This window comes from Sprattus sprattus, assembly GCF_963457725.1.
Source record: "Sprattus sprattus genome assembly, chromosome: 11".
In the NCBI taxonomy this organism is placed as follows: Eukaryota; Metazoa; Chordata; class Actinopteri; order Clupeiformes; family Clupeidae; genus Sprattus; species Sprattus sprattus.
Window position 1 is genome coordinate 18,393,607 of NC_137909.1, and position 24,746 is coordinate 18,418,352.

The 24,746-nt window shown below is 44.8% G+C and overlaps 2 protein-coding genes across 2 annotated transcripts in view; both read left to right on the forward strand.

The window, feature by feature from the left end:
- Positions 1-922: 922 nt before the first annotated feature.
- On the forward strand, positions 923-3,479 carry LOC308372618 (zona pellucida sperm-binding protein 3; the record flags this gene model as incomplete). The annotated part of the gene is made up of 9 exons (XM_080847833.1): positions 923-983; positions 1,160-1,338; positions 1,422-1,519; positions 1,642-1,721; positions 2,201-2,381; positions 2,518-2,623; positions 2,835-2,997; positions 3,094-3,186; positions 3,325-3,479. 9 exons carry the CDS (start codon positions 923-925, stop codon positions 3,477-3,479), a joined length of 1,116 nt encoding a protein of 371 aa, XP_080703959.1.
- Positions 3,480-10,759: 7,280 nt separating this feature from the next.
- Positions 10,760-24,746, forward strand: part of LOC308372853 (mediator of RNA polymerase II transcription subunit 13-like) — a 94,249-nt gene continuing 80,262 nt past the window's right edge. The window contains exons 1-2 of the mRNA XM_080848197.1: positions 10,760-10,883; positions 24,484-24,721. Of these exons, the coding sequence (XP_080704323.1) occupies positions 10,812-10,883; positions 24,484-24,721 (310 nt within the window). The 5' untranslated portion in view covers positions 10,760-10,811. The remainder of the gene's footprint in view (positions 10,884-24,483; positions 24,722-24,746) is intronic.

Below are 24,746 nucleotides of genomic sequence, written 5' to 3' on the forward strand. Positions count from 1 at the left end.
CTCATCATAGCATCATAGAAATCATAGAATAATATCTTTAGTCTTTATTCCCTCAGTTATTTCACAACCTGTTGATCCTTAAATAATCTGTAGAGATCTGTAGCCTACTTTAACCACATGGGTAGTAATTATGATCAGTTGTGGTCATAGTGGCACCTCTGTATCATCTGTGAATAATATGTCATCTTGCTTAATCTGGCACTCAAACTTAAAGGGTTTTGAATGCTTATGCAAGTCGTTTTTTATTTTTAATGTTGGAAAATCACTTTTTTGCCTTGGAAAATATATAATAAAAAGTACTGATTGGGAAATTATGTGTAGGCTAAGGATCTTATGTAATTGTGAAAATTAAAATGTTTTTCATGTCTTTTGCAAGTCACTGTAGAACATGTTTATTTAAAGTTTTCGAGGCCTGATGAAAGCAAAACGGTGCACACTATTTTCAGATTGAACGTGCCCCAGGCTTCTGTAGAGGCCACATGCACTGCTTTATCGGGTAGCTTCACAAGCTAATTTTCACAAATAGCTGCATCCTCCGACATTTATTTCACTGCATGGTGTTACATTCGGAAAATATGTAATGCATTAAAGGCAGGATGTATACTCATTGCCTTATTTGACATTTGCTAAAATAAAAAGGATATTTTGATTTGTCAACTTTTGTGTAGTATACCTGCCAGAAACCTAAGAGCGCTGTGACAGTCAATGCCAGTCCAGTGTAATCACATGAGCGTGTATTCAAGAAGACGTCTTACTGTAATTGACAAATTGTGTTTTCTCCAAGGTTCTTAAATTGATTAATTGGGTCTTGTTTGAGGCAGATCTTGGTAGGCTTCCAGCTGCCACCCATCATTTTGATTGGCTTAACCGTCATTAGCTGACAAAAGCCAAGCAGTGTTAACACTGTCAGTCAGGCCAGAAGATGTTCTTTCTACAGGGAGGTCTCATCTTGATCCTTATTGCAGCTTATGTGGCTCAGGAGGGTAATACGGTTATCTGCCTGTCTAATGTAGATGACTTGTAGAGTATGTTGGTAAACAATTTATGAAGATGGCCTTGACTTTTGATCAGTAGGCTAATGTTGATTACCATAACCCATGACTTAAATTGACTTACAAATAGACTTGTATCTAGCATTTCTTGCTTTTTCTCTTTTCAGCCTATTTTCATAAATCCTGCAAAACTGATGCGGTCACAATAAAATGGCCCCTAAAACTGACACAAGAGCAAATACAAAACCCATACACTGTTCTCCTGGGTAACTGTGTCCCCTCAAGTGTGAGTGTGGACGAGGTGGTCTTCCATGTAGCTTTTAACGACTGTCTCTTTCAGAGAATGGTAAGCCTGCAAGCATTGGGTGACTTCGCATCAAGAGTTGTATCAGTTCATCTAAACCTTATTCCTATTTTCTCTGTTTTCAGGACTCTGGAAGTAAGATCATCTTCATGAATTTGCTAACCTACAGACCAGGCCTAGCTGTTCCAGCTGTATCTTACATTGTGGATTGTGAATTTGACAGGTGGTTGTGACCTGTTTGTGTGAATGTGTGCATGTGAAGGTTTCCTGAACTACATCAGGTATGCTGGATGCTCTGGTGGCTTTAACCTCTAAAAAAAATATTTCATTATTTATGCTCTGTAGGCCTGAACCGTTGACTTCCCCATCAGTTCAGCCTGGCATACATGACGAGAAACCGATCTTCATAATGGAGATAATGAATGGTGAGTTTGTGTCACTGTAGTTCTCTCTATGGCACTCTAAAATATATATACTCCTTAACCTTTCCTGTGCTACGTCATCATGACCGTTTTTACCATGCTGTCATCATTCAAATATTGTCCTTTTTGAGACCGGTAGACTGGCTAGGTTTGCATCTAAATTACTGCTGTCCAAAAGTGGGTGGCAGAGGTCTACCAGGATGAGACTAGGTCCGCACATTTAAAGTACAGTTCTGCCATGGGCACTATAGTTCATCCTGGCTTGTTATGGAACACAACATAAAACCTGATCAGCGCTGGAGTGAAATATGTGACCTGTATTTAAGGATCATTTAGCCTTGCACACCTCAAGGGAAATCTGACATGTGTCCACAAGAGATTGTGTTTCTTTGAAATGAAATGCAATGGTCTATGCATCTATAGTTTGAGGCTGTTGTTCATGTTCAATTGAAGCACTTGATACGATTTCTATGTTGCTGCAGGTGACTTCAGTGGTCCAGCTCAATCTGCTACCTTCACTGTGGGTTCCAATATCCCCTTCAGGGCCTCGGTGGCTGAGCAGACGGGTGTACCACAGCAGATCTTCCTGGATGAATGTATTATGACCACGTCTCCAGATCCAAACGTAGCCAATGACACGTACACTGTGATCACTGACGATGGGTATGGTCTTCCTTTACTAACCATCAAAACTAGACCTTACCATTTAATTAAAAAAAACTCCACTACTGGAACTCCATTGTAAATTTTATATTCTGAATGTTGCAAATGTTTAAGGCACATGTTTGTCCTTTTCAAGGTGTCTTCTAGAAAGCAAGTATGGAAACTCAACATTTCTGCCCAGAGAGAAACCTTCTGAAATCCGTCTCTCTCTAACTGCGTTCGGCTTTGTTGATGCAGACGAGGTGTGTGTGTGTGTGTGTGTGTGTGTGTGTGTGTGTGTGTGTGTGTGTGTGTGTGTGTGTGTGTGTGTGTGTGTGTGTGTGTGTGTGTGTGTGTGTGTGTGTGTGTGTGTGTGTGTGTGTGTGTGTGTGTGTGTGTGTGACACTGACTAGCTATTCCAACTTTTTTTTTTCATTTTTTCTTTTTTTTTTCATTGAGGTTCTATGTCCCCAGGTCTACCTCCACTGTAGGCTGGTTTCATGGGAGGCCCACAGGCTTGACGTTAACAAGAAGGCCTGTTCTTACAGGAAGGAGAAGCAGAGATGGGAGCTGCTTGATGATGCTTCCCAAAATGATCTCTGCAGTTGCTGTAACTCTATATGCAAAAAAAGCAGTGGTATGTTCAGTTGTTTACTTCATTCTTTCTCCAAATGTTGGATCTCCTCAAATCTCTCATTCAGTTTTGAGTATTTTTCAATTGTATTTTCTCCAGGAGGCTTGTGGCAGGATGTAATTGTTGGTCCCATAAGAATCCTCAAGGAGTCTCCTGAATCAAATGAAGATCCACTTTGGAAAGGTGCAAAAGGTTCGTTTTACATGCATATTTGCATACACTTACAAGGGTGTGTAATATAAAGTGGGCTTGTGCATTACATTACATAATGCATGTTTGTGTTGATGGTCTATATGTATGTATTACTTATGCATATATTTACTTTTTCAGGTTTAGGTAAAGGTACATTCTGGCTCCTCACCGTGGCTGTGCCCTTGGTGTTATTAATTGCAACGGGAGCTCTGGCACTAAGCTATTATCTCTGTGTATGGAGGGGTGGAAGACTTGGGTACCGTCCCAGCAGGGACCTATTAAATAAATATTAACTAAGGAACTCTGAGATTGTCGTTCTTTTTTCCCTTTCTAATAAGTGGTTGTAATGACTGTTGAATTCTATTTCAAACGTAATTACCTTTTAGCTGGCTATGAACCGTCACTGAATGTCAAAGTGAAAGCATCTCATATTAGCAGTGCTTTAGATTAGTTTAATGAGATCCATTGCCTCGCATAATGGCGAAATGTGTTTAATATTTAGTGATTCAAAGGCGGAAGCCAAAGATGCCTGTAAAGGAATCTTGAATAATTATTGTTTTATTGCTGAAATCTGTTAGCCACATTTTCATCGCCTTTTTAAAAGACAACACGGTGATTATTTTTGGAATCTAATACCTTGGTCTTTCGCCCGTATTACCTGACTAAACAGAAAAGAATACCCTTGACCTTGTCAGCACAGTTCGCTATTTAATCCACAAGGGGGCTCTGCAATCACTAGCGGTATCAATTGTGCGCCTGTCAAAGACGAGAGCCTGCATGGCTGGTTTACGCAGCCAGCGATTCCAGGAGCTGGCAGCGAGCGGCTCTCCTGGGAAAGCCTGGGTTTGATGCACACGGTGGAAAAAAATGTCTCAACAGAAGGACACGGCAGGGGAGGGGCGCATAAAAATGAAGTGGATGGAGAGAGAAAGCAGTTGTTAAATGGATGCCGGCTCGTGTTTGATCATTTTCAGTCGCATGTGCATTTATTGTTAAAGCTAATGTATTTTCATTAAGTGATTCAAACAGGCATTTTAAAGACAGCCCAAACTGAGACATCGTATATGTTATTGTGATTTTTTTATTTATTTATTTTTTTTATTTTTTTACAAGATGCAGCATTCATGCATGCTATAGAGACAATATTGTCATGGCCTATGCATTAAAATTAACACGGCGAGATTGATCAACTTTAAAATAAGCTGCACAAATCCATGCACACGGGCTTTTTGATGTCTGGCATAATGCCCCATGCATACTAGAACCTCAGTCTTAATGTTTACTGTCAGATTTATTATTTACCAAATAACTGGATCTCAGTCGGCGCCAGTATAGGCCTAATTGACAATATAACTTATGTAGCAGCCTAGTAGCAATAGACAACTGTAAACACATTGGCAACATCTTACTGAAGGAGAAACGAGGTGAGTTCACTTTGCCGCCACAACCATCAACAGCAATCTCTCACACTCCCCAAGCGCCCATCTTTCTCTCCAGACCCCCTGTATTCCCTTGTTCCGTTTCCTCCACTTTTTTTTCGCCTGCGGCTGGCCTTTTTCTCGCTCATTATAATAATTGAAATTCTGCTGCTATTGGCAGGTTCGGGAGGGCGAAGAAGCAACAGCAGCAGCAACCGCGGCCACAGCGGGAACGTGTTGCGGTGCGCGGCTAAGAGTAATGTTTTAATTCGGTTGTGAGTAAGGCGGTCCCAGATCAAATCCACAAACATTTATTATGAGGCACCCCTGAGCAATATCAGGTCACATTAGGAGCCCTAAGGAGACAAAGAACTGATGAATTGAATTAATCTCTCCGCCGGTGATGGATGGGGGTGTTCAGAGGGGCTGGGAGAATGGGAACATTGTTCATCTGTCACTTCGATGGCCACAGACCTCTTTGATTTGTGCCTTGTATTGAAGGCCACAAGTGGGCAAGAGGGTTCCCCTTCACCCCTTGTGTGTTCATACACAGAGAGACATACACACACACACACACACATACACACACACACACACACACACACACACACACACACACACACACACACACACACACACACACACACACACACACACAGCCTCATCTTCTGTGCTGCAATGTGGAAAGTGAAGACAGTTGAAGCTTCAGACATCCGCTTGCTCTTTGTCACAATTCCAAAAGCGCCTTAAAATTATTTTGTCAGAATAATTCAAGACAGCTCCTCAGAGTGGAAAATAATGCATAAGGATGTTAAATAAAAATGTCGGATAAAAGACAACTCTGGTGATAATAAAACCATTAATACCAGTATTATTTTGTGCTGCTATTATTACAATTGTTAAGCAAAAAAGAGACCCTATATTGCTGGAAATAAGAAATGATTCATTGAGACTGATCGGTCATTTCTGAAACATTCAGGGGATTTGTCCTCTTTGATCTGGTGCTCCTGTGCAATTGTGAAGACATCCCTATTCAGTGTGCCAGTCCTTCTCTCTCTTTCACCATGTCAATTTCTCCTTAAAGACACAGTTGGCCTCCCCCTCCCCTCTGTCACAGCCACTCACTGCTGTTCAAATGGGGACGGATTAGAGTTCTGTGACTGATGTTCTGACTGCAAGCAGTATTGAGTTTTAGCATTACGTGTACAGGACGGTTAGGAGAACACGAATACTGTATATCATTCAATAACACACATGGATCGCAATGTATTGTCGCTTGGTCAGGGGTGGACGAGGGGTCACTCTGGAGGCAATAACTAAAGTGTTTTATTTAAACAGGCTTAATTTATTGAGGTCAGCTTAAGGCTAAGACCAGTTTTGCTCATGGGGAAATTAAGTGTGATTTTTAGGGGGTGAGCAAAGGGGACTGGTTTGGACCTTGTTAGAGTCTTATGACATCTTGTAAGGAAATTCAGATCAGAAGAATCAAATCCTTTCACCCGCTCCAAAGGATCTCAGACAATGGCAGTGTCAGTTTGACTCAGGTCTGTATGAATGTGAGACTCGTGTGTAAATACAGGGGCAAGTGTAAACAGAAACGGCAACGTTCTGAGCACTCAGGAAAGATCAGGTGTCAAGCACATCTAAATTTTAACCGTGATAGAAAAGGGGCAGAAGCACACAAATTCCAAAGTGGTCAGATAACAGGGCAGTAAATAGCACTAAATCAATAATGGATGAATGCTAAAAAACTCAGAAAGATGGGGAGGTTAAGTCAATAATCCGTTGCCTTTCCGCAGCCTGTGCAGCTGCAGTGGCCTTGTGAGAATCGGTGAATATAACAAGATGGTGTTGACCATTTATTCAATACGAAACAAGTAGTGCTGTCCGAAAGGTTGCAGCGTGCAAACCAAAGCACTATCAGAGTCTGACAAGAACTATGAGTATCAGAGGAATTTAGGAATCAGAGCTGATATAATGGGGGATGTTGTATACTACAGTGGCTCAAAAATGAATGTGCTGTTGAATTAACAAAGGATTTCCAAACAAATCACGCAGGCAAATGCCGACAGCGCTGTCTGGGGTCTGTATGAAAGGGGGGAAAGCCTTCTGAGATATGATTGCTGGCACAAGCCAAACGGATGGGGATAAGTGGTAAACCGTAATCCGCACAACAGAAGCAGGGCCAAAAACAAATGTATCTAAAGCGTTAAGTGAGTAATTTCACTCAGTATAATTAAAACACTTTTTTCTCCTCTGAGCTCAGAGACAAAGATTGGGAGCACCAAAGAAGGAATGTGGAAAGTACATAAAATGAAATAACCACCATATGCCAGAAATAATGCCAAATCAAGGGGAATTATATTGGGCAAGGCAGACTAGATGCAGTTTGAGAGGACCTTGGCAAGGAGTGCACATTCCTTTCAAAAACACAGACATGCATGGCATTAATTAGCCGCCCAAGCCATAAACAACAGGGGGACAAAGACACTCGTCATTCATCAGAGAGAAGTCAGACAGCGGTTTTATGAGTAACTGGAAATTAACAAGAACGTGTTGAGGAAAGGGGGAAAATACACCAACAATAAAGTATTAAACACAAAGACGTTTTTATTCCAGACGTATAAAACTATTGATCCCCCATGTGTAGAGTCGTTGGGACAGTGCGGATGGAGGCAGGAGGCTGATGAGGCTGCTACCCGGGCGACGACAGCTTACGAAAAGGCTCAGGACCTTTAGCCAGCCCTAGTGCCTTGGGAAGTGGCTTTGAGTGGCTCTCTCGCTGGCTGGACCACTATAATTTTCCTGGGCAGAATGATGGATGGGGCAGTGTCAGCCCCTGTTCATTATAATGCATACCATCTATTCTTCCCCCAGACATCCCCTTGTTTGGAGTGGTTGGAGAGAGAGAGAGAAAACGAGAGATGGGATGTGATTGTGGGGAATTTTCAGTTTTTTTAAGTACATTTTGTTGCAGTATGAACCTGTTTTCATAAGAGAAGCTGTGATAATGTGGTTTTCGCTCTGGAAACTTGATTACATGACCTCATGCCAGCAGTTGAGAAAGGATGTGTTACACTGGAAAAAGGAGATGTCTACTTTTACTGAAAAAGGAAATGTGTTGACGTGAATGATAGTCTGTCTAAATAATAACCAATTATACAAGCACAAAATATTAAACATGTAATCTGCATTAGCATTCAGAGGAAATTAATATACTGAAAACATGTCTTTTGTGTAAAAAAAAAAACTGGAACGACATTGAATTCCACAGAGGTTTATTTCAATATACTTCTGTCAAGTAGTCCAGAAATGCTTTGATCTCCAAGAACAGTTCCAGGAAGAATTTAACCATCAGTGTCCCACAACTCTTTAAAAATTCAGGAATGCCACCAGATCAAAAGGAATATAGTCACACACAGAGAAAGCACCACCTTACAAAGACTCAATACCAGGTCTAGACACGCCGCTCACATTAGAGTGTGACGTCTTCCTCTGCATCCTCTACATACTGTACACAGCTAAGTTTGGGAGTATTATATTCAGTAGATTTATTAAAGAGAAGAGCACTTCACTGTATGAGCTCAGAGACTTTGCACTACAAAGGTGTGGAGATACTTTGGAGAGTGCTTTAGAAGCCTGGAGGAGATATTGAACAAGAAAATAGAGAAAGAATGAGAGAGAGAGACAGAAATAGAGAGAGAGAGAGAAAAAAAGAGAGTTGGGGGGGGGGACTACAAATGAATTCGGCTATATTCCTTGAGCTGGCAGAATCAATAACTGCTAGGCTAAGCTCCCACTTTCTGATTCATATCTCTTTATCTCTTTCCTGTGATTCTTTTGAACCCTGTAAGGAAAGGCACAGTTCCAAATGACATCTGACTGAGGCAGTGGAGCACCTATCAGGCCTGCTTTTGACTGTCGTCAGAAATATAGCACCCTGTGTGTCGTCACATTTGTGTGAGCATTAATTGATGTCCTCATATTCTTTTGACTTTTTCTCTGTAAGTCTTTCTTACTGTCACTCCCACAAACAACATCAGAACTTTTGATTGCATGTAATAATCTACTTGTTGATATTTAAGGAGCACGATTTGTGTCCAGTGATGTTTGATTTGATTAGGGAATTCAGAGGCATGGCAGAATTCACTACTCTGGGTTTTAAGTTTTTGCGGTTCAGTGCTGGGGGATGGCCACAGCATCAGCAAATCTCTGCGCCCTTTGACCCCCTGATGAAAGCAACTGGACGCAGCTCTCCTCTCTCTAACTTGTCCATTTATTAAGGCAAAAAATATTTTCAATTATTCACTGTGTGAAATAAGATAGGCTACAGTGATAAAGGGGTTAAATTACATACATGTGGCTTCTGAAATAAGTATAATTCTGCAGCTGACTACAGGGGGTCTTTCTCTTTATGATAGATCACAACAGGAATTATTTTTATGATGACAAGAAAATGTCTTAAGCAGTGTTTTAGTAAAGAAATTGTGTGATCATTCATGACTGGCAGTCAGGGTGTATACTCGGAACGGGCGCCTCTAGCGTCGCAACAAGGCGTGTATCAAAGATGCTAAACCGCTGCTGTAATCCTTTGCTTTGATCACGTGAGTGCTCTACTTTGCCAAATGGGAAAGCGAGTCTCCCTCGTACACTGCCGGCCGCCATTACATCGCTATGCGTGGTGGGCTGTCGGATTGTGAGCGAGGCTGCTAGCGGCTGTTAGCGTAAGCAGTTACACACACACATACACACACAAAGTGGGAGTCACACATATTCATACATACACACATACGCTCACTTACGAATGTTACAGTAAAGACACTGAGATATAAACAATGCCTGAAAAGGGAGTCACTGCTTCTTAACCCGATGGATTGGAAAGATTGCTGGCTGGTGTATTCTGGACGTTTGTACAATTATTTAAACAAACCTCAGCTTGATTTCTTGCTGATTTGAAGGAGATAACCAATTTCGTCCGCTTTGGTCAGATGGCTGCATTTATTTGTTAATCATAACGCCAGAGGATTGCCTCCATTTCTGGGCTGTCATCGTCTTTGTGATACACATTACTGCTGCTATTGTTACTTGTAACAAGCAAAAGAAATCTTTCAGCTGCAGCCTTATATCTGGGGGAGGACGTTTCGTAATGATATAAAACAGAAAGGAAGGAAGGATTTTTTTAAACCTTGGTGCGCTGTACTGCCGTTTTCCTGATGGTGGACGGACTATACTTTTTGGTTTGTTGGAGAAATGAGAACATTTTTATCTAAAGATTGAAACATTTGTTCTCGAGACGACGTTTGTGTTTGTAACAACCGCGGGTGGCTGAACGTGATAGACAGGTATTTTCATCGTTGCTTGTCTGCAGACTGGTGTTATTTGCAAAGTGAAAGAAGGATTAAACATTCCTGTTCTCTGTTGCCTGTTGTGTAGTAGGCAAGCAGCGTTACACTGTGCACGGCGGCGGTAAGAAAACATTTCTATAAATAGCTCCTGCAATTCTCGAAAACTATCACAACTGGTGCACAAGCTTGTTGGTCTGACGGAATAGATTTTTTTGCATTCTTCGTTACCAGTTATTGAGAAATTTTGTCGCAGACACTTGCATGCTCTGTTTATTGTTCAAGGCAGAGCGAAATAAACGTGACAACCACGACTGGATCATTTGAAAGAAGTTACTGGATTCTGTGAACATCTATATTTGTTCATTTTCATGGATTTTATCACTGGGAAAAATCTGAATAGGTCAACTTCTTATGGATTATGCTGTTATTTAATCGTTAAACTATCGGCAGGAAGACTGGAATGGACACGGATCGCAATTTCTACCCTCCGGGATTAAAAACACGGATACATATTTTACATCTGAAAATGATTAGGTTTGGACCGCCTGACCTGGATTGTGTGATTTCTCTAATCTGCGAACATACTTGGATTTACAAAACAAACTATTAGTCCGTTCTTGGAATAGATAGGAGGGGTTAGCCAATATTTTGTTTCTTTTACCCTCATCACACCCCTCCAGATACATTTTTATCTACAATTTTACTGAACAGAGTAAACCGTTGATCTGGCGGTCAGCTCTCTGTGCTGTAGCGGTGGCGTGGCTTACTCGTGAGGGAACCGATTTGCCACCCCCTGCTCGGTTCTGATACCGATCACGGATTTCGACATGCCCTGCACTGACGACCCCATCGGCGGACGATTATGACTACAACAGCGAATTGGGTGGCTAACGGGGCAAGCCTTGAAGACTGCCATTCCAACATTTTCTCCCTGGTACAGTGAAACATATTATGCTTACAAATCTAAATACATGTTAATACGATGTGAAACACCAGTTGTAGCTTAAATAGGGACACATGCAGGGAAGCCTAGTAGTAGCCCAACTGTGTGTTGGGTACAAAGGTGAACCAATTTCTGGTGCTGTTATTTGCCAATCATTAACAAGAGGTGAGGAGACTACAGTGTGGAATACATCAATCAGATTCCTAGAGCATCATCTAGCAGGGACCTCACTTGGGTGACACGAGTACCTTCTCTCATTATAAACAACGTGTTGTCTCACACACTATGCTAAGATCGTTCAGTGCTGTTTCTTTTTCTCCTTGGGGGGTGGAGGGTGCGTGTTTATCGTTAAATTATACAACGTATTCAGGCAGCGTGGCAACAAAGAGTGACAGGCAATGGGCTGAGCCTTGGTAATAACCTATATCCTTAAAATCCACATGCACATTTCACAGACATGAAGGTCACTTAAACCAATTGCACAGCAATGCATCCATGCATGCAGCAAGTTAGTTGAAACGGAAGATATTTCTTGATTTTTATTCATGGGTTATGTAATAATATTGATATATTATCTCCCCAAAGAAAAATGTGCTAGTAGGCTACCATTTAATGAGGCGCTATGTTACATATCCAGTCGCCTGAAATGCGTGCAAGGGGCTGCTGTACCTGGCGTTAACTTAAATGAGAGATACCCGAAAACCAATTTATTCAACATCTAGTCAAAAGCAGAAGGGAGATGGAGTGATTTTGTGGGAGGATTCACGAGCAATGCTTCCAGCCCCCATGTCTCCAGTTGTCTCGGAGCGCAATTGCCACTTTGAAAGTCATTATTGAAAGATCAGCAGTAGCTCTTCAAGATTATCAGGCAGACACTGGATTTAGGCAAGTTATTTCTTCAAATTGCAATTTTTTATCAGGACATTGAATCCGGCCCATCTCCCAAATTATTTTTTCCCAAGTTTTTGTTGTTGTTATGGTGGTGCTTTTGTGGACTTTGCAGACAGGAGATTGATTGAAGGATGTGATTTAATGGACAATGGCAGTCAGGCAGAGGTGCCTGGAAAACAAGGGATGTATCAGAACAAGAGAAGTTTTTTTTGTATTTATTACACATGAACACGCCCTTCTTTGATTGCAATGTTGCAGGTATTTTCTGTGGTTGTGTTGTGCACTCATATTTACATTTGATTATATTTTAGATAACATGATTGAATAAGGAAGGAATCAGGATTTGAGGGCAGACATAAAGGCACTAAATCATTTTGTAAATCGATAAGATATATAAAACTAGTGTACCAGTGATGAGAGTTACAGGCCTGTTTGAGTTGCTCTCATATACAATTTACTGAATCCATAACATTAATATCTAACATGCCTCGTCATGCAAATAGCTTGAGTCAAAATGTAACGGTGCTAGTACAGAGCCACTTTGTGTACCTACTCCCACAATGCTTATGAGAAACAATGTGCAACTGTGAACAGGCAAAGTTATCAGTGCAACTTTTGCACTGAAGATCGCCTTTGAAGATGAAATTTGAATCAGCAGGCCAGCGTGTCAAGCAGAGAGCAGTAGGTAGTGAGATTGCTCACTTAAAGGGGGGGGGGTTGCACAGGTGATAGATAAAAAAGCTGTTCAGAATGAGCAAAGGGAAATAAAAAGAGTAATACCTTTTTATGCTACGCATCTCTCTGGCCGTTAAAGCCAGTCGTCTGTGCGACAGTTACGGCGCCTGCCCACTCCAGTCCTCTCTCTCTCTCTCTCTCTTCTCTCTCTCTCTCTCTCTCACACACACACACACACACACACACACACACACACACACATACACACGCACGCACACGTCTGTAGCCTGTTGAACAATGTTCCCTGAACAAAAACCCACCACACTGCAGAGCATTTTAAGATCAATTTGTTGAGTTCTCTTCCGCCATGCCAATAAAAATCTAAAACATATGGCACTTTTGGGTATACTTCTACGGGCTTTATTTCACTCCGCTACAGACCAGCACATGCATGGCAAAGCCTGGCGAGTGAGGGAATTGGTAGGCAGAGAGAAGAACAAAGTTATAAATAGTTTAGTTAGTAAAGTCTTAAGCTCAAAGAATGCCCTGGTGAAGTCTATGTGTGTTTTTTTTGTCTTCTGTGGAAAAAAAGACAGAAGTGAGTGAGCGAGTGAGTAGAGAAAGAGAGGGAGAGGGACAGAGGCAGCAGCAACAGCAGCAGGAGGAGGAGGGGGAATCTGTTTTCGTTTTAGGAAAGTATTATGTGTGATGTGCATTTCCTGAGTACAAGCTGCGGCCCATTGGCAAGAGGAGCGAGCCATTCCTCTGTAGTTTGGGCAGGTCTCACTGACTTATGTTGTAGCCACAGTTGAAATATATGAACCATGGGTCAAAACACAGCCTGTGTGTGTGTGTGTGTGTGTGGGGGTGGGGGTGGGGGTGGGTGGGTGTGTTAAAGAGAAAGAGAACTCACACACACATACACATACACACAGACATTGAGACACACAAACAGTTCGGAAGAGGCACAGGCACGTGTTCCAACAAACACATGTTGAGTTTGTCTTGTTTTAATTAAAGGAGCTTTCTCCTTTCCCCCCAGACAAGGCTGCTCCAACTGAAATGCTGCTAATTAAGTGTCGTCAAGTGGAAGTATAATGTGATCAGCTGAGAGGTGCTCATTAACCAAACTGTATGCCAATAGAGAGTGCAAAGTATAATGATGACTTTGCTTTATAAGATGGAGACACATACAGAGAGAGGGGGAGGGGGTAGGGGGGGAATGTAAGAGAGGAAGAGAGCATGATTAAACGTGACTCGCTCTATGTAGGTTAGTGGCCTGCTCTGCTCATGAAGGTGCAAGTGGCCTGCATTGGGATGTGTGACAATGGTTTGGTGCCCTCCCCCCAACACACACACACAGTCACAGTCACACTCTCACACTCAGATGTACCTCTGACTCAGGAGTGTATACATGCCTGTTGAGACTGGGCCAACACTCAATCTGTCCCTTGGCCAGTACATTCCCCCCCACCCCTCTCCCTCTTTCTCTGTGTGTGTGTGTGTGGGTATGTTTGTGCCAACAGACCGGTGTCCAGGCTCTCCTCCCTGCTCCCTGTCCAAAATGCATTCCCCACGGGCACAGGCTGCTGGGAGTCCCAGCCAGTCACCCCATCACGGCTGCTCCTCCTTCTCCTGCTCCTTCTGCCGCTGTCATAGTGGTGGTGGCGCTGGTTACGGGTGGCACACAAAGTCACAGATGATGGAACGTATCCAGAGCCAGACGGTGGTCCGCTTCCCCTATCCCACACCCCCCCACCCCTCGCTCCCCATGTTCCCCTGCCTCCTCTGCATCCTTCAGAGAGAGCATCCTTAGCATCTGGAGAGGGCTTCCTCCAGCTCCTCTCCTCCTTCTCCCTCATAGATTACCTCACTGCAAATCGATCTATTAATGAGCCTTGTCGCCTCCACTGGCGAAGCCATGATTGAGGTAAAGGGAAGAGTTGAAGGAGGGAGGGACTGTTGTCAGAGGGGCCCTCCACACAATGAATCTTGGGAAAAATAAATACTCTCCCCTTTTAAAATTGTTCGAGCGGTTGCGTATGGTGTGTGTGTGTGTGTGTAGGTGCAGCGTGTGTAGAGTTTGAGTGTGTAGGTGCAGTGTGTTTAGAGTTTGTGTGTGTGTGTGTGTGTGTGTGTGTAAGTAGAGATGGTGCGTGTGTAGGTGCAGTATGAGTACAGTTTGTGTGTGGGAGTGCAGTGAGATGCATGCGATCGATGTTAGGTTAAGGTGAGCTGTGGCTGGACAGCGACCCCTGCCTGTGACCAGAGAGCGACGGAAAGAGAGAAGGGAGAGATCGCCAGGGCGGGTTTTTGGGAGCGACGGCGGACCGAGTGTGAAATATGTAAGACCCCGCATTGCCAGCTGTGTGCTATTCTTAGTCCGCGAGGGCTGTCTCGCGCACAGGGTAACAGGGGGGCAGAGGAGGAGCGGGGTGGAGGTGGAGGTGGAGGTAGAGGTGGAGGCCAAGGGGAAAAGTGGCTGAAACAGGCAGGTTGGCGGCTACCAGGGGAGATGATAAGGAAAGGTGATACCCACTGAGCCGCAGTGTTGTCTGCCTGTCTCAGGTTACTGGTTTTATTCGGCCAATCAAATGCAGTCCTGCGCTGCTCAAAAGTGTGTGCCCACCCCCTTGTCTATGAGCCGATGCAGTGTGGGCCTGTGTGTTTGTTTTCGCGCGCTACAACTCTTATTGTATCTGTAGCATTTTTCTCTAGGTAATGTAGCATTCTGCTCTGTGTTGCTGCGTAGGGAAAAAAAACTACTTCTTCTGTGTGTGATCGGCTGTGTTTATTTTGAGAGTCAGAGGCAGAACCTCATGTTGATTTCAAGCAATCACTACCCAAAGACTGCGAATATTGCAAGGATGTGGAATTGTTTTGATGAACCTTGTACACTCACAAAAGGGGGAATATCCATTGTGCAACTGACTGAAACCACCCAGAGAGTCTAAAATAACAGGTGGCAGCAGAATTTGTGTGTGAAGATAAAAAGACTGCATGGCACAGTGGCATTGCAAACCGCAAAAGCCCATCTAGAGGGGATCGAGAGCAAATCTGCTCTATTACAAAAATGATGTCAAACACGACTTCCGACAAACTTGCTCTGCCTCACACGCGGAACCTCTTTGGAGTTTACTCCTCTGTGATCATAGCTCATGGAAACCAGCGACGGCAACATATTGTTTGAGTTTGCCTGGTTAGTTCATTGGAATGATCTGGAACGGTTCGATTTAACCAAATGGGAAGGAGAATTACGGTTGCCTTATGCACACACACACACACACACACACACACACACACACACATCATGGTATTCCCCATGAAGTCACTGAGACATGTTGATGCCAATATTGTTTACCATACTAAGTCAACCGATGCATTGGGAGCCGCAGGCCAAGCTGTGCCCAGATGTTGATCCTCACAAGTCAACTCAGTGTATCTGTAGCAAGTGGAGGAGGAGGAGAGAAAGTGAGTGTGTGTGTGTATGAGAGAGACATAGAGAGGGAGAGGTAGAAACAAGAAAGAGCTTGAGGGAATGTGAAGACTTTATTAAGGTCACATTCTGCCATGCGAAGGGGGGAGAGTGGGAGAGTGACGAGGGCCAGGGAAAGGAGGGAGGGTGGAAGAGAGAGAGAGAGAGAGAGAGAGAGAGGAGGCGAGGGAAAGACAAGAAGAGAGAGAGAGGAGGAGAGGGAAAGAGAAGAAGAGAGAGAGAAAGGGGGACGGCAGGGCAAACTCAGTTGATTCTCTCTCTCTCTCTCCCATATCTGATTCGCTGACACACCCCGCTCTGTAAGCAAACAGTAGATTACAGGCGCTGACTGGGTTTTGCCAGCTGCAGGTCAAGACCTGTTCTCGGGCATGGAGAAGATCCGCCTCAGCGCTCTCCCTCTCTCTCCCACCACAGACAGCAGCCAGCATGCTGGACTGCACACAGGCCTCCATAGAGCGGCTAACGGCTAACTCTTGGGCAGCAGAGCCCGGCTCAGGTCTGGCACGGCTCTGGCCCTGATCTGCAGCTGTCTCCTGGGCTTGTGGCTCCTCCTCTTCCCTGCATGGCTCAGATCAGCTCTAAAGCCCAGGAGTCATGTTGACTCGCAACAGCTGAGAGGAGAAAGTTGTCAAGGGGAGGTGGGGGTGGGTGGTGGTAGGTGCACGGCCGGGTCATGTCCTTTTCTGGCCCCCCCTTCAGCCTAAGAGGAGATTGCACCTTACTAATACCTCCAGGAGGGTAAGGGAAATCATTCCTACTAAGATAACAAATGTTTAAGCATGTCCAGATATTATCAGCCACTGGTCCCTTGTTCACATGACAGATGTATTTCAGAGTTCCCTGTCTTTGTATTGTTTTCTATAAGCAGACCGTGGACTATGGTTGAACGCTTTTCTTGTGAGGGTAAAGTTTCAGCATCTTAAAAAGCCATCATGGCTGGTCTGACCGGGGCTTCTGTGGGATAAATCTTCAAAACTGCCCAGATCTTGCAGTCTGATTCTGTGGGCGGTTTCTTATGTGTTAGTCATGAGATGGTTATGTTTTTCAAATTGAGTGCACAAATGAGAACCAGGTGTTGGGGGAAACTACACATGGGGAGGTGGAACTGTGGAGAGAGAGAGAGGCCGAAAATGAAAAAAAGAGGGAGGGAAGGAGGAAGCAAGAGAGAGAGAAGGGAGAGAGAGAGACTGTTACTTCCCTTTGTAATTCACACTCAATAGAAAACACCCCTAAACTGTTCAAAATGTTATCTTTCTGCCGTAACCCTGGAGACCGAGGCTTGAAAATTGAATAAGTTGCTCAAGTCTTACAGATGTTATATGTTGCCTAGCAACTGTTTTTAGTTCCCCTTTTTCCTCGTGTCCCCCCCCCTCATCCCAACCCCATCTTTCGTTTTTTCTTCATTTTTCTCCTTCTTATTCTTGCTCTCTTCCTGCCTGCTCTTGTCAGAGTTAATTAAGTTGCACACGAGACAAGCTGGTAAAGAAGGGCTTGGTTTATTTATTTCCTCATCAATAATGTAGCCTAATCCAGGGCCAGTGTTTGAGGTTGTTCCTGTGCTTTTTAAAGTGGCAAGCCCGCGTGGCTGCCCTCGCGAAACGTGTCTTTGTGTCGCGCTCAGGAAAGGGCCTCTGTCACAGGTGTGGGCTTGTCTTCTGTTCACGTCAAACACACCCTCACCTCCACTGCATCCTCCCTCTGTCCCTTGTTCTGTCAAGTGAGAAGTCACAGGAGACTGACACTGGAGAGAGCTTAACCTAAGTGTGTGTGTGTGTGTGTGTGTGTGTGTGTCTGTGTCTGTGTGTCTGTGTGTGTGTGTCTTGTGTGAGATTATATCCATGTCCATGTTTATGTTTGGATGACTGTATGTGTGTATATGTCTCCACTGGCATGTGTCTGTGTATATAATGTGTGCATAATGTGACTCTCATTGTGTGTGTGTGTGTGTGTGTCTGTGTGTCGGTGCATGTGTGTGAGCCTCCCCCTGATTGGCAGGTCCATCCGTCACTCAGCCCCGGGGATGCTTGCTGCTCTAATTAGGTCGCTTGCCTCACTCGCCTCCCGGGGCCAAAGCTCCGCCACAGAACACCATCAAACAATGCCCCATGCTTTTGTGAGGCAGAGCACTTGTAAAGGTGCAGCCAGTGGAGGACCCAATAAAAGCACCTGTTTGGAGCCTAAGGCTCCTGGGGGGTGGGGGTAGGGATGGAGGGGCACGCACCGCACCTGTTTGAAGCTTTTGTGTTCATCTCTTACCCTCCTTCCTCAATTTCTCTCTCTCTCTCTGTCTCTGTCTCTGTCTCTCTCTCTCCTTCTCATTCATGCCCCCTTCATGGAGTGACTGCAAAAAGCATATATCAAATGATGAAAGATGGAGGGTAAAAAAAAAACAGAAGAGGGGGGGAAAAAGAAGAGTAGCAGGCAATAATTTGGGTTAATCTCATTTCAATGGGTTAATTGAGGAAGGGAGAAGCGCCTGTAAGCCGGTTTTAATTTCTCTGGAGTCACCCAGTCCAATCATCGGGAAGTCAATCAAAGCTCACGCTGTCAGGCGCTGTCGGCGAAGTGAAGTGTGGTGTGGTACGGCGGCGCCCACCTACTCCGGTGCCCCCGCGGAGGGGCACGTTGCCGTTGGCTGTTCACACGCCCCAGACCCACCGGTGTGGTCAGAGTGGTTGTAGGTTTGGTGGCTAGGGCACGCGGCTCAGACACAGGGTCACCTCAGTCAATTTGATCATTTGCATCTGGGGGGAAAAATGAACAGGTAATGAAATACCAGCAGCAAGCATCAAGCTCTCAGACGTGAAGAGACATATAGGCAGATGTTACAGTGTTCACATAATCCTTGTTTCAAGATTCCCATTTGCTGTCAGTTTATCTATGCTATCATTATATATCTGAATGCCACCTTTAGTTGCTCTAGAATCCTCTCGCATCACAGCTACTCCAGCACCAGCCAAGATGTAGCAGAGGGATTTATATTACATCTGTTTGATATCAGCCGAACTATGCTAATTGCTTTTAACTAGCCCCTCAGCACTTAGTGAGTGGCTGATGTAGATGCTGTGGCTAATAAAGTGGTGTGGTACTGGTATTCTTAGCCAAGTCTACAAGTCCTTGCAGAGGTCGTGACCCACCCCCAACCCCCACCCCATCTGGGGTTGGGGGTTCACTGTGGTTCTCCACTTTGCTCAGGACAGGATACTGGAGATTTCCATTGGACATTCCACATGGTGACATCACCATACTTGCTCTTCCTGTTTGTGCTGGACTGCACATTTAATTGCTTGCCCAGGTAACCTGTGTGCCCCAATTGCTAGTGAGCACACTCGTGGTACAGTTGACATCCGAAAATTCAGCACTGAATGTACCAAACAGTTTGGTGGTGTATCCCCACTGTAAGGCCGTTGCAGTTGCAAACAATTCAACTCGACATTTTACGAGCTCCTAGAGATGTTTTTTTTCCCCAGCACTATTAAAGTAGGAGTTTGATGTAGTTTTTTTCTCTTGAATGGGGAAGTGTGAGAGCATGTGTTAATTTGTGTTAAGGTGTCTGTGTCTGTGTCTGTGACTGTGTGTGTGTGTGTTTGTGTGTGTGTGTGTGTGTGTGTGTATGTGTTTGTCGTGCAAAGAGAAAAAGCTAGCGCTGGTAATGGCTATGCAAGTGGCAGTGTGAGATTAGGGAGAGCTCCCAACATCACCGCTCATGCTGAGCAGGTGTGTGTGTGACCTTGTAGCATTTGGAGTTACTCAGAAGGGATGTTGATGCGGAAAGGGACTTTGCAGAAGTGCACATGAGTCACCCAGTGTTTTCTGACGTCTGGCAGACATTCTTGAATCTTGGGATTTCTCCAGCATTAGTCAGACCTATGTTTGAAAGGTAATGAGAAAAGTATCCTATGCTTATTATGTGCGTGTGTGTACGTGTGTGCTTTTTATGTATCTGTGTGTGTATTCGTATGTGAGTGTGCGCGTGTGTGTAAATGAACATATGTACGTGTGAGAGACCCAGTGTTTATGTGTGTATGTAAATGCCGGTCGGTGTTTGTCCACAGCTTTGATCTATTCAGACGGCTGCTCCTCTGTCGGTGCCCCTCCTCAGCCTCATTGTGCTTTCACACCGAGTCCGTCCGTCAGTCTCTTCCCCCTAACTGCACACTGCACATAACACATTACACCGGCCTGGCTCTTATTGTGCGCAGCATTGGAAGTGCTGAATGCCTGTATGAAAGGGAGCCCTCGCTGGACCATTCATGCCTTACACACACACACACACACACATACACACACCGTCTACCGTATTCTTGATAACAAGCGTCCCTTGTGTTACACCGATCTGTGAGCAGATTTACCTAATGCCCCTACAGAGGCTTAATCACACAACATTTACATTTAATTAAGGCGCTCTGAGACCTAATATTGGAATTGGTTTCAGGTTTTGTTCAATGCTTAATCAATAGATAATCATGGGGTCGGAGATTTCCTTTGATAAACACTATAGGGACAAACTGGGTGGTGTACGGACTCTTCTTGTAAAGCCATCTACGGATGCAAGTAAGAACTAGGCTTCTTCACGCAGTGGGGACAGGTTCTGTCGTACGTTCACATTGAAAGTGAATTTGAGAACCTGCTTACTGAGGTGTCAGGAACAGCACCACAAAAACCACAAGTGTTTACTGGACACAAAACAAAGAGTTATCTCTTAGCCAGGTGTTGGCCTTCCTGGAAATGTCACTGTCATCATCGCCGTCTGGCGATGCCCCACTGGATTCCCTCTGGAGTTCATGACCTCAAAAAAGGGCGTAGTCCAGAATTCAATTTGAAGTAATTGGATTAACCTTTAACCAATCAGTATCGACATTACTCCCTTCTAGTGCAACTGTATTTCCAAACACTGCTTTAAGAAGGTTATAGCCTAAACTAACCCCTTTCACTGGCTGATTGCCATACTAGAAAATCTGTGACTCCAGACCGCTGGAGAACCTTTTATGTTAGATTAAGTGGTGACTGTAGTTGTTGTTGAGAGTAGATAAACCGCGGAAATCAATGTGATGCTTTGCCAGACATGCTTGCATTTTTTGTCATCACTTTTGTGGCTTGTTACCTCAAATGCTTTTTTTTTTTTTCAAGTGCAGTTTTTGGATTTCAAAGTGTCTCCGATGAGGTTCTTGTCCTTTCTTACCTTCTGCCTGAGCCTCACCTAGCTGCCTCTAATGACTGTAAGGTAGGACGCTAACCGCTAGCCTCCAGCTACTCACGGGGGTTCCCGCAAGGCCTTTTGAGTGACTGAGTGAATGAGTGCCTCTCTTTCTCTGTCTTTCTCTCTTTCTCTCTCTCCCTTTTGCTCTCTCTTCCACCTCTCTCTGTCCCGCCCTTTATCCATATTACTCTCTGTCTCTGTCTTTCTCTCTCACTCTCTCCCTCTCTCTCTCTCTCTCTCTCTTGCACTCTCGATGGGCAACAGTCACAGCTGCTGCTCGGCGCTCGCGGGCAGCAACCTGCACACACCTCATTATCACATCATTGCCGTCCTCATTTGGAGAGGGATGACTTGTCACCGCCGACACGTGTTACATGACAAGGCCTTGGGACGAGGCGTGATCTGGGGAGAGTGACTGAAGAGGGGATACGAGCCCGACCTTGTGCAGTTTTTAAGGAAGGGAGGCTACAAAGCAGAAGTCACATACATTTACATATACATTTCAATTTGTAGGTTTATTAGTTTAGCAGATACTTGTATCCAATGTGAATTTTTGTTTTGTTTACATTTGATTAGTGTTGTTCAAACCTTGACTTGATCAGATGAGCCACAGGAGTGTACGAATACAGTGTGTTGTTTTAGCTGTATCTGCTTTGGCGTGGAGAAGTGTGGGGACATGAGTCTGACCTCTGATCAGCCTTGTCATCTACGTCTGTTAATGTCTCAGACACAGACACAGACTGGTGGTCACACTTCATCCTTGAGAGGCTCTGAGGGACGTGTCTCTCTCCAGAACTCCCCCCTGGCCACTGAATCATCTGTACCCCGTGGCCGGGCGCCAGTCATTTCCTCACAAGTTGCCAGGCTGGTGGTGGCACCGGCTTTAGCTGTGTCATGCCTTGAGTTGCTGTGCAGCCCCCAACCCCCCCCTCCTCCTCCTGGCACACAGAGACCCATCCTTGACCCTGTGGTCCCCTGTTTGTGTGGGGCATAAGAGGACATGCTGGTGTTTATGTCTCTGATTACACTCCCTCTGTCATTAGGGAGGCCTGTCTTGGTTATTATGAGGAACACTTTTGCCGGAGAGTGCACACGCGCAACACACACATGCACATATGCACGCACATGCGCACTTACACACGCACACACGCACTCACACACACACACACTCACAGACACACACATACACACACACACACACACACACACACACACACACACACACACGCGCAGGCAGCAGCTGTGACAGGGTTATGTCCCCGGCTCTGGCCCCTGTGGTCACATGCTGCCAAACACTTGACATCCTGATATGGAAGCTCCTTCAGTAATGCCCACTCATCAGAGAAACTCATCTTTCTTTGTCTCCTTCCCGCCCTCTCTCTCCCTCTCTTTTTCTTTTTAGACACACACACACGCACACACACGCACACACACACACACACACACACACACACACACACACACACACACACACACACACATTCTAGTGCCAGACTCTGTTTTTCTAGCAAGGTGCCCTCTTTTCAGGAGTGTGTGTGTGTGTGTGTGTGTGTCTGTGTGTGTGTGTGTGTGGGTGTGTGTTAAGCCAGGTAGTGAGCTGGCCTAGCAGCAGAGGCAGCAGCATTGTTTTGAGCTGGCCAGCATGGCAGTCTTCCAAGGCACTGTGTATCAAGTTAGGCTCTCCTAGTGGTGTGCAGACTGCTACAGTAGGAAGCCCTGTGTGTGTGGGGGGGGGGAGTGTTTTCAATTTTACTCTCAACTTACTCTCATCGTAGCAGTTGGGAGAAACGAAAAGTGATTTTAAATTAAAGAGAGATCACTTTATGCCGAGTTTAGATTTCTCAAAGGCTGCCCAATTACACACTACTTGAGAGGAGCAACTAGGTTTAAAGATACGACAAAAAGGGATGATATCCATTCTTGTAAACAATAAACAATAAACATTTGCAAAAAATAAACATTTGCCCTTTGGAAGAGTTTGGGGGCGGCCTAGGGAGGATTATCGCCATTATATTTATCTCTATCCTAACTAAACAACTGTGGCTGCGATATGTTCCCATTCAGAGGGTAGCCCTCACCCCCATACACACACACTGCACTTTTTATGGCCCATCGATAGCTCGAGCAAACGCCCTGCTTGTCAAGGCCGTGGCCCGAATCATTCACTCCTCCGCCTGGCGTCCTCCGATCGCAAGCATAAACGTGTTTCGCTCAATCAAATGAAATTGAGAAGATGTCAGACAGTGGCTATGCTCCAGTGATTGACCCTGACAGTCTCTTTCTCTGACGCCGTCCCTCCCTCCCTCTCTCTCTCTCTCCTCCTTTGCTCCCTTCCCTCGCCTTCCGCGTCTCTTTCATTTTTCATTTCGAGAGCCTATTTGTTATGTTTGTATTGTTCGTGCATCTGAGTTCGTGTCTTTGGTGACAATAATCTTGCTCCCACCCCGCCCCCCTCCCCCGTGCGCCTCTAGATGATTAACAGAATTAGGGAATGAGAATAAAGCATTTCTGAATAAGCAGGATAAAAGCATTGATAAACAGCCAAGGTAGATGAGTGCACACTGCCATTGCTTTTTATGGATAATCTAAACTACTATCAGCCAGATCTTAATGACTGTGTGATGCGTCTCGGAGATCTTTCCTATCTGCATCTGTAAACGACAATAATGAAGCACCATCAGTGGGGCATAAAATATGCGCAAGAGAGTGTGAGCATGCGAGATACGGATAAGATAACGGCTTTTCACAACAGTCTGTCTGATTGAAAGGCTTCATAATGACTTTGTGGTAATAAGTTAATTGCATTCAGAGGCTCGTCGTTTCAATCACACCGACTTGTGTTGGGGGTGCTCTTAAAAATGACACTGGACTGGAGAGGGGAACAGTGTTTTTTGTCTGTGTTTTTGGTGTTTTGGTGTTATTTGAGAGGATGCCCAGCTCCAGGATACACTGCAGTGTGGACAGCATTTGAGAACTTAATCCAGGGACTATGTGAGGTGCAAAAACAATGCAAAGCAATGGAGTTCTGCTATTATGACACACACACACACACACTCTCAAAACCAAACACACAGACACAAAGGTTTAGTTGGGCTGAAAGCTTTTATCACACATCTTTCACAGCTTTTATGATGAAAATCACACCCCCCATCTCTCTCTCTCTCTCTCTCTCTCTCTCTCTCTCTGTCTAGAACCGTATAGAAAACACTTATTTCACTTGAAAGCTTCTCCTCCTGTAAATGAGAACAGGAGTTCATAATTATCATAACACAAATCAGTGACTTAACCATCACATCTCTCTCTCTCTCTCTTTGTGGTCCCTCTCCCAGGCGGAACTGACTGGCATCAAATGGCGGTGCTACCACTTCCGCAGTGGAGGGGAATATGGGCCGGTGATCTCGGCCCCGGCACCGGACGACCCGGTGCTGCGCAGCTACACGCGCTGCGTACAGGCCAACCTGCTGTGCGTGTGGCGCCGCAAGGTCAAGCCCGACGCCAAGGAGCTCTGGATCTTCTGGTGGGGCGAGGAACCCAACCTGACCGATGTCATCCACCACGAGCTGGAAGGTGAGTCCTGTTTTTCGTTCGTCTT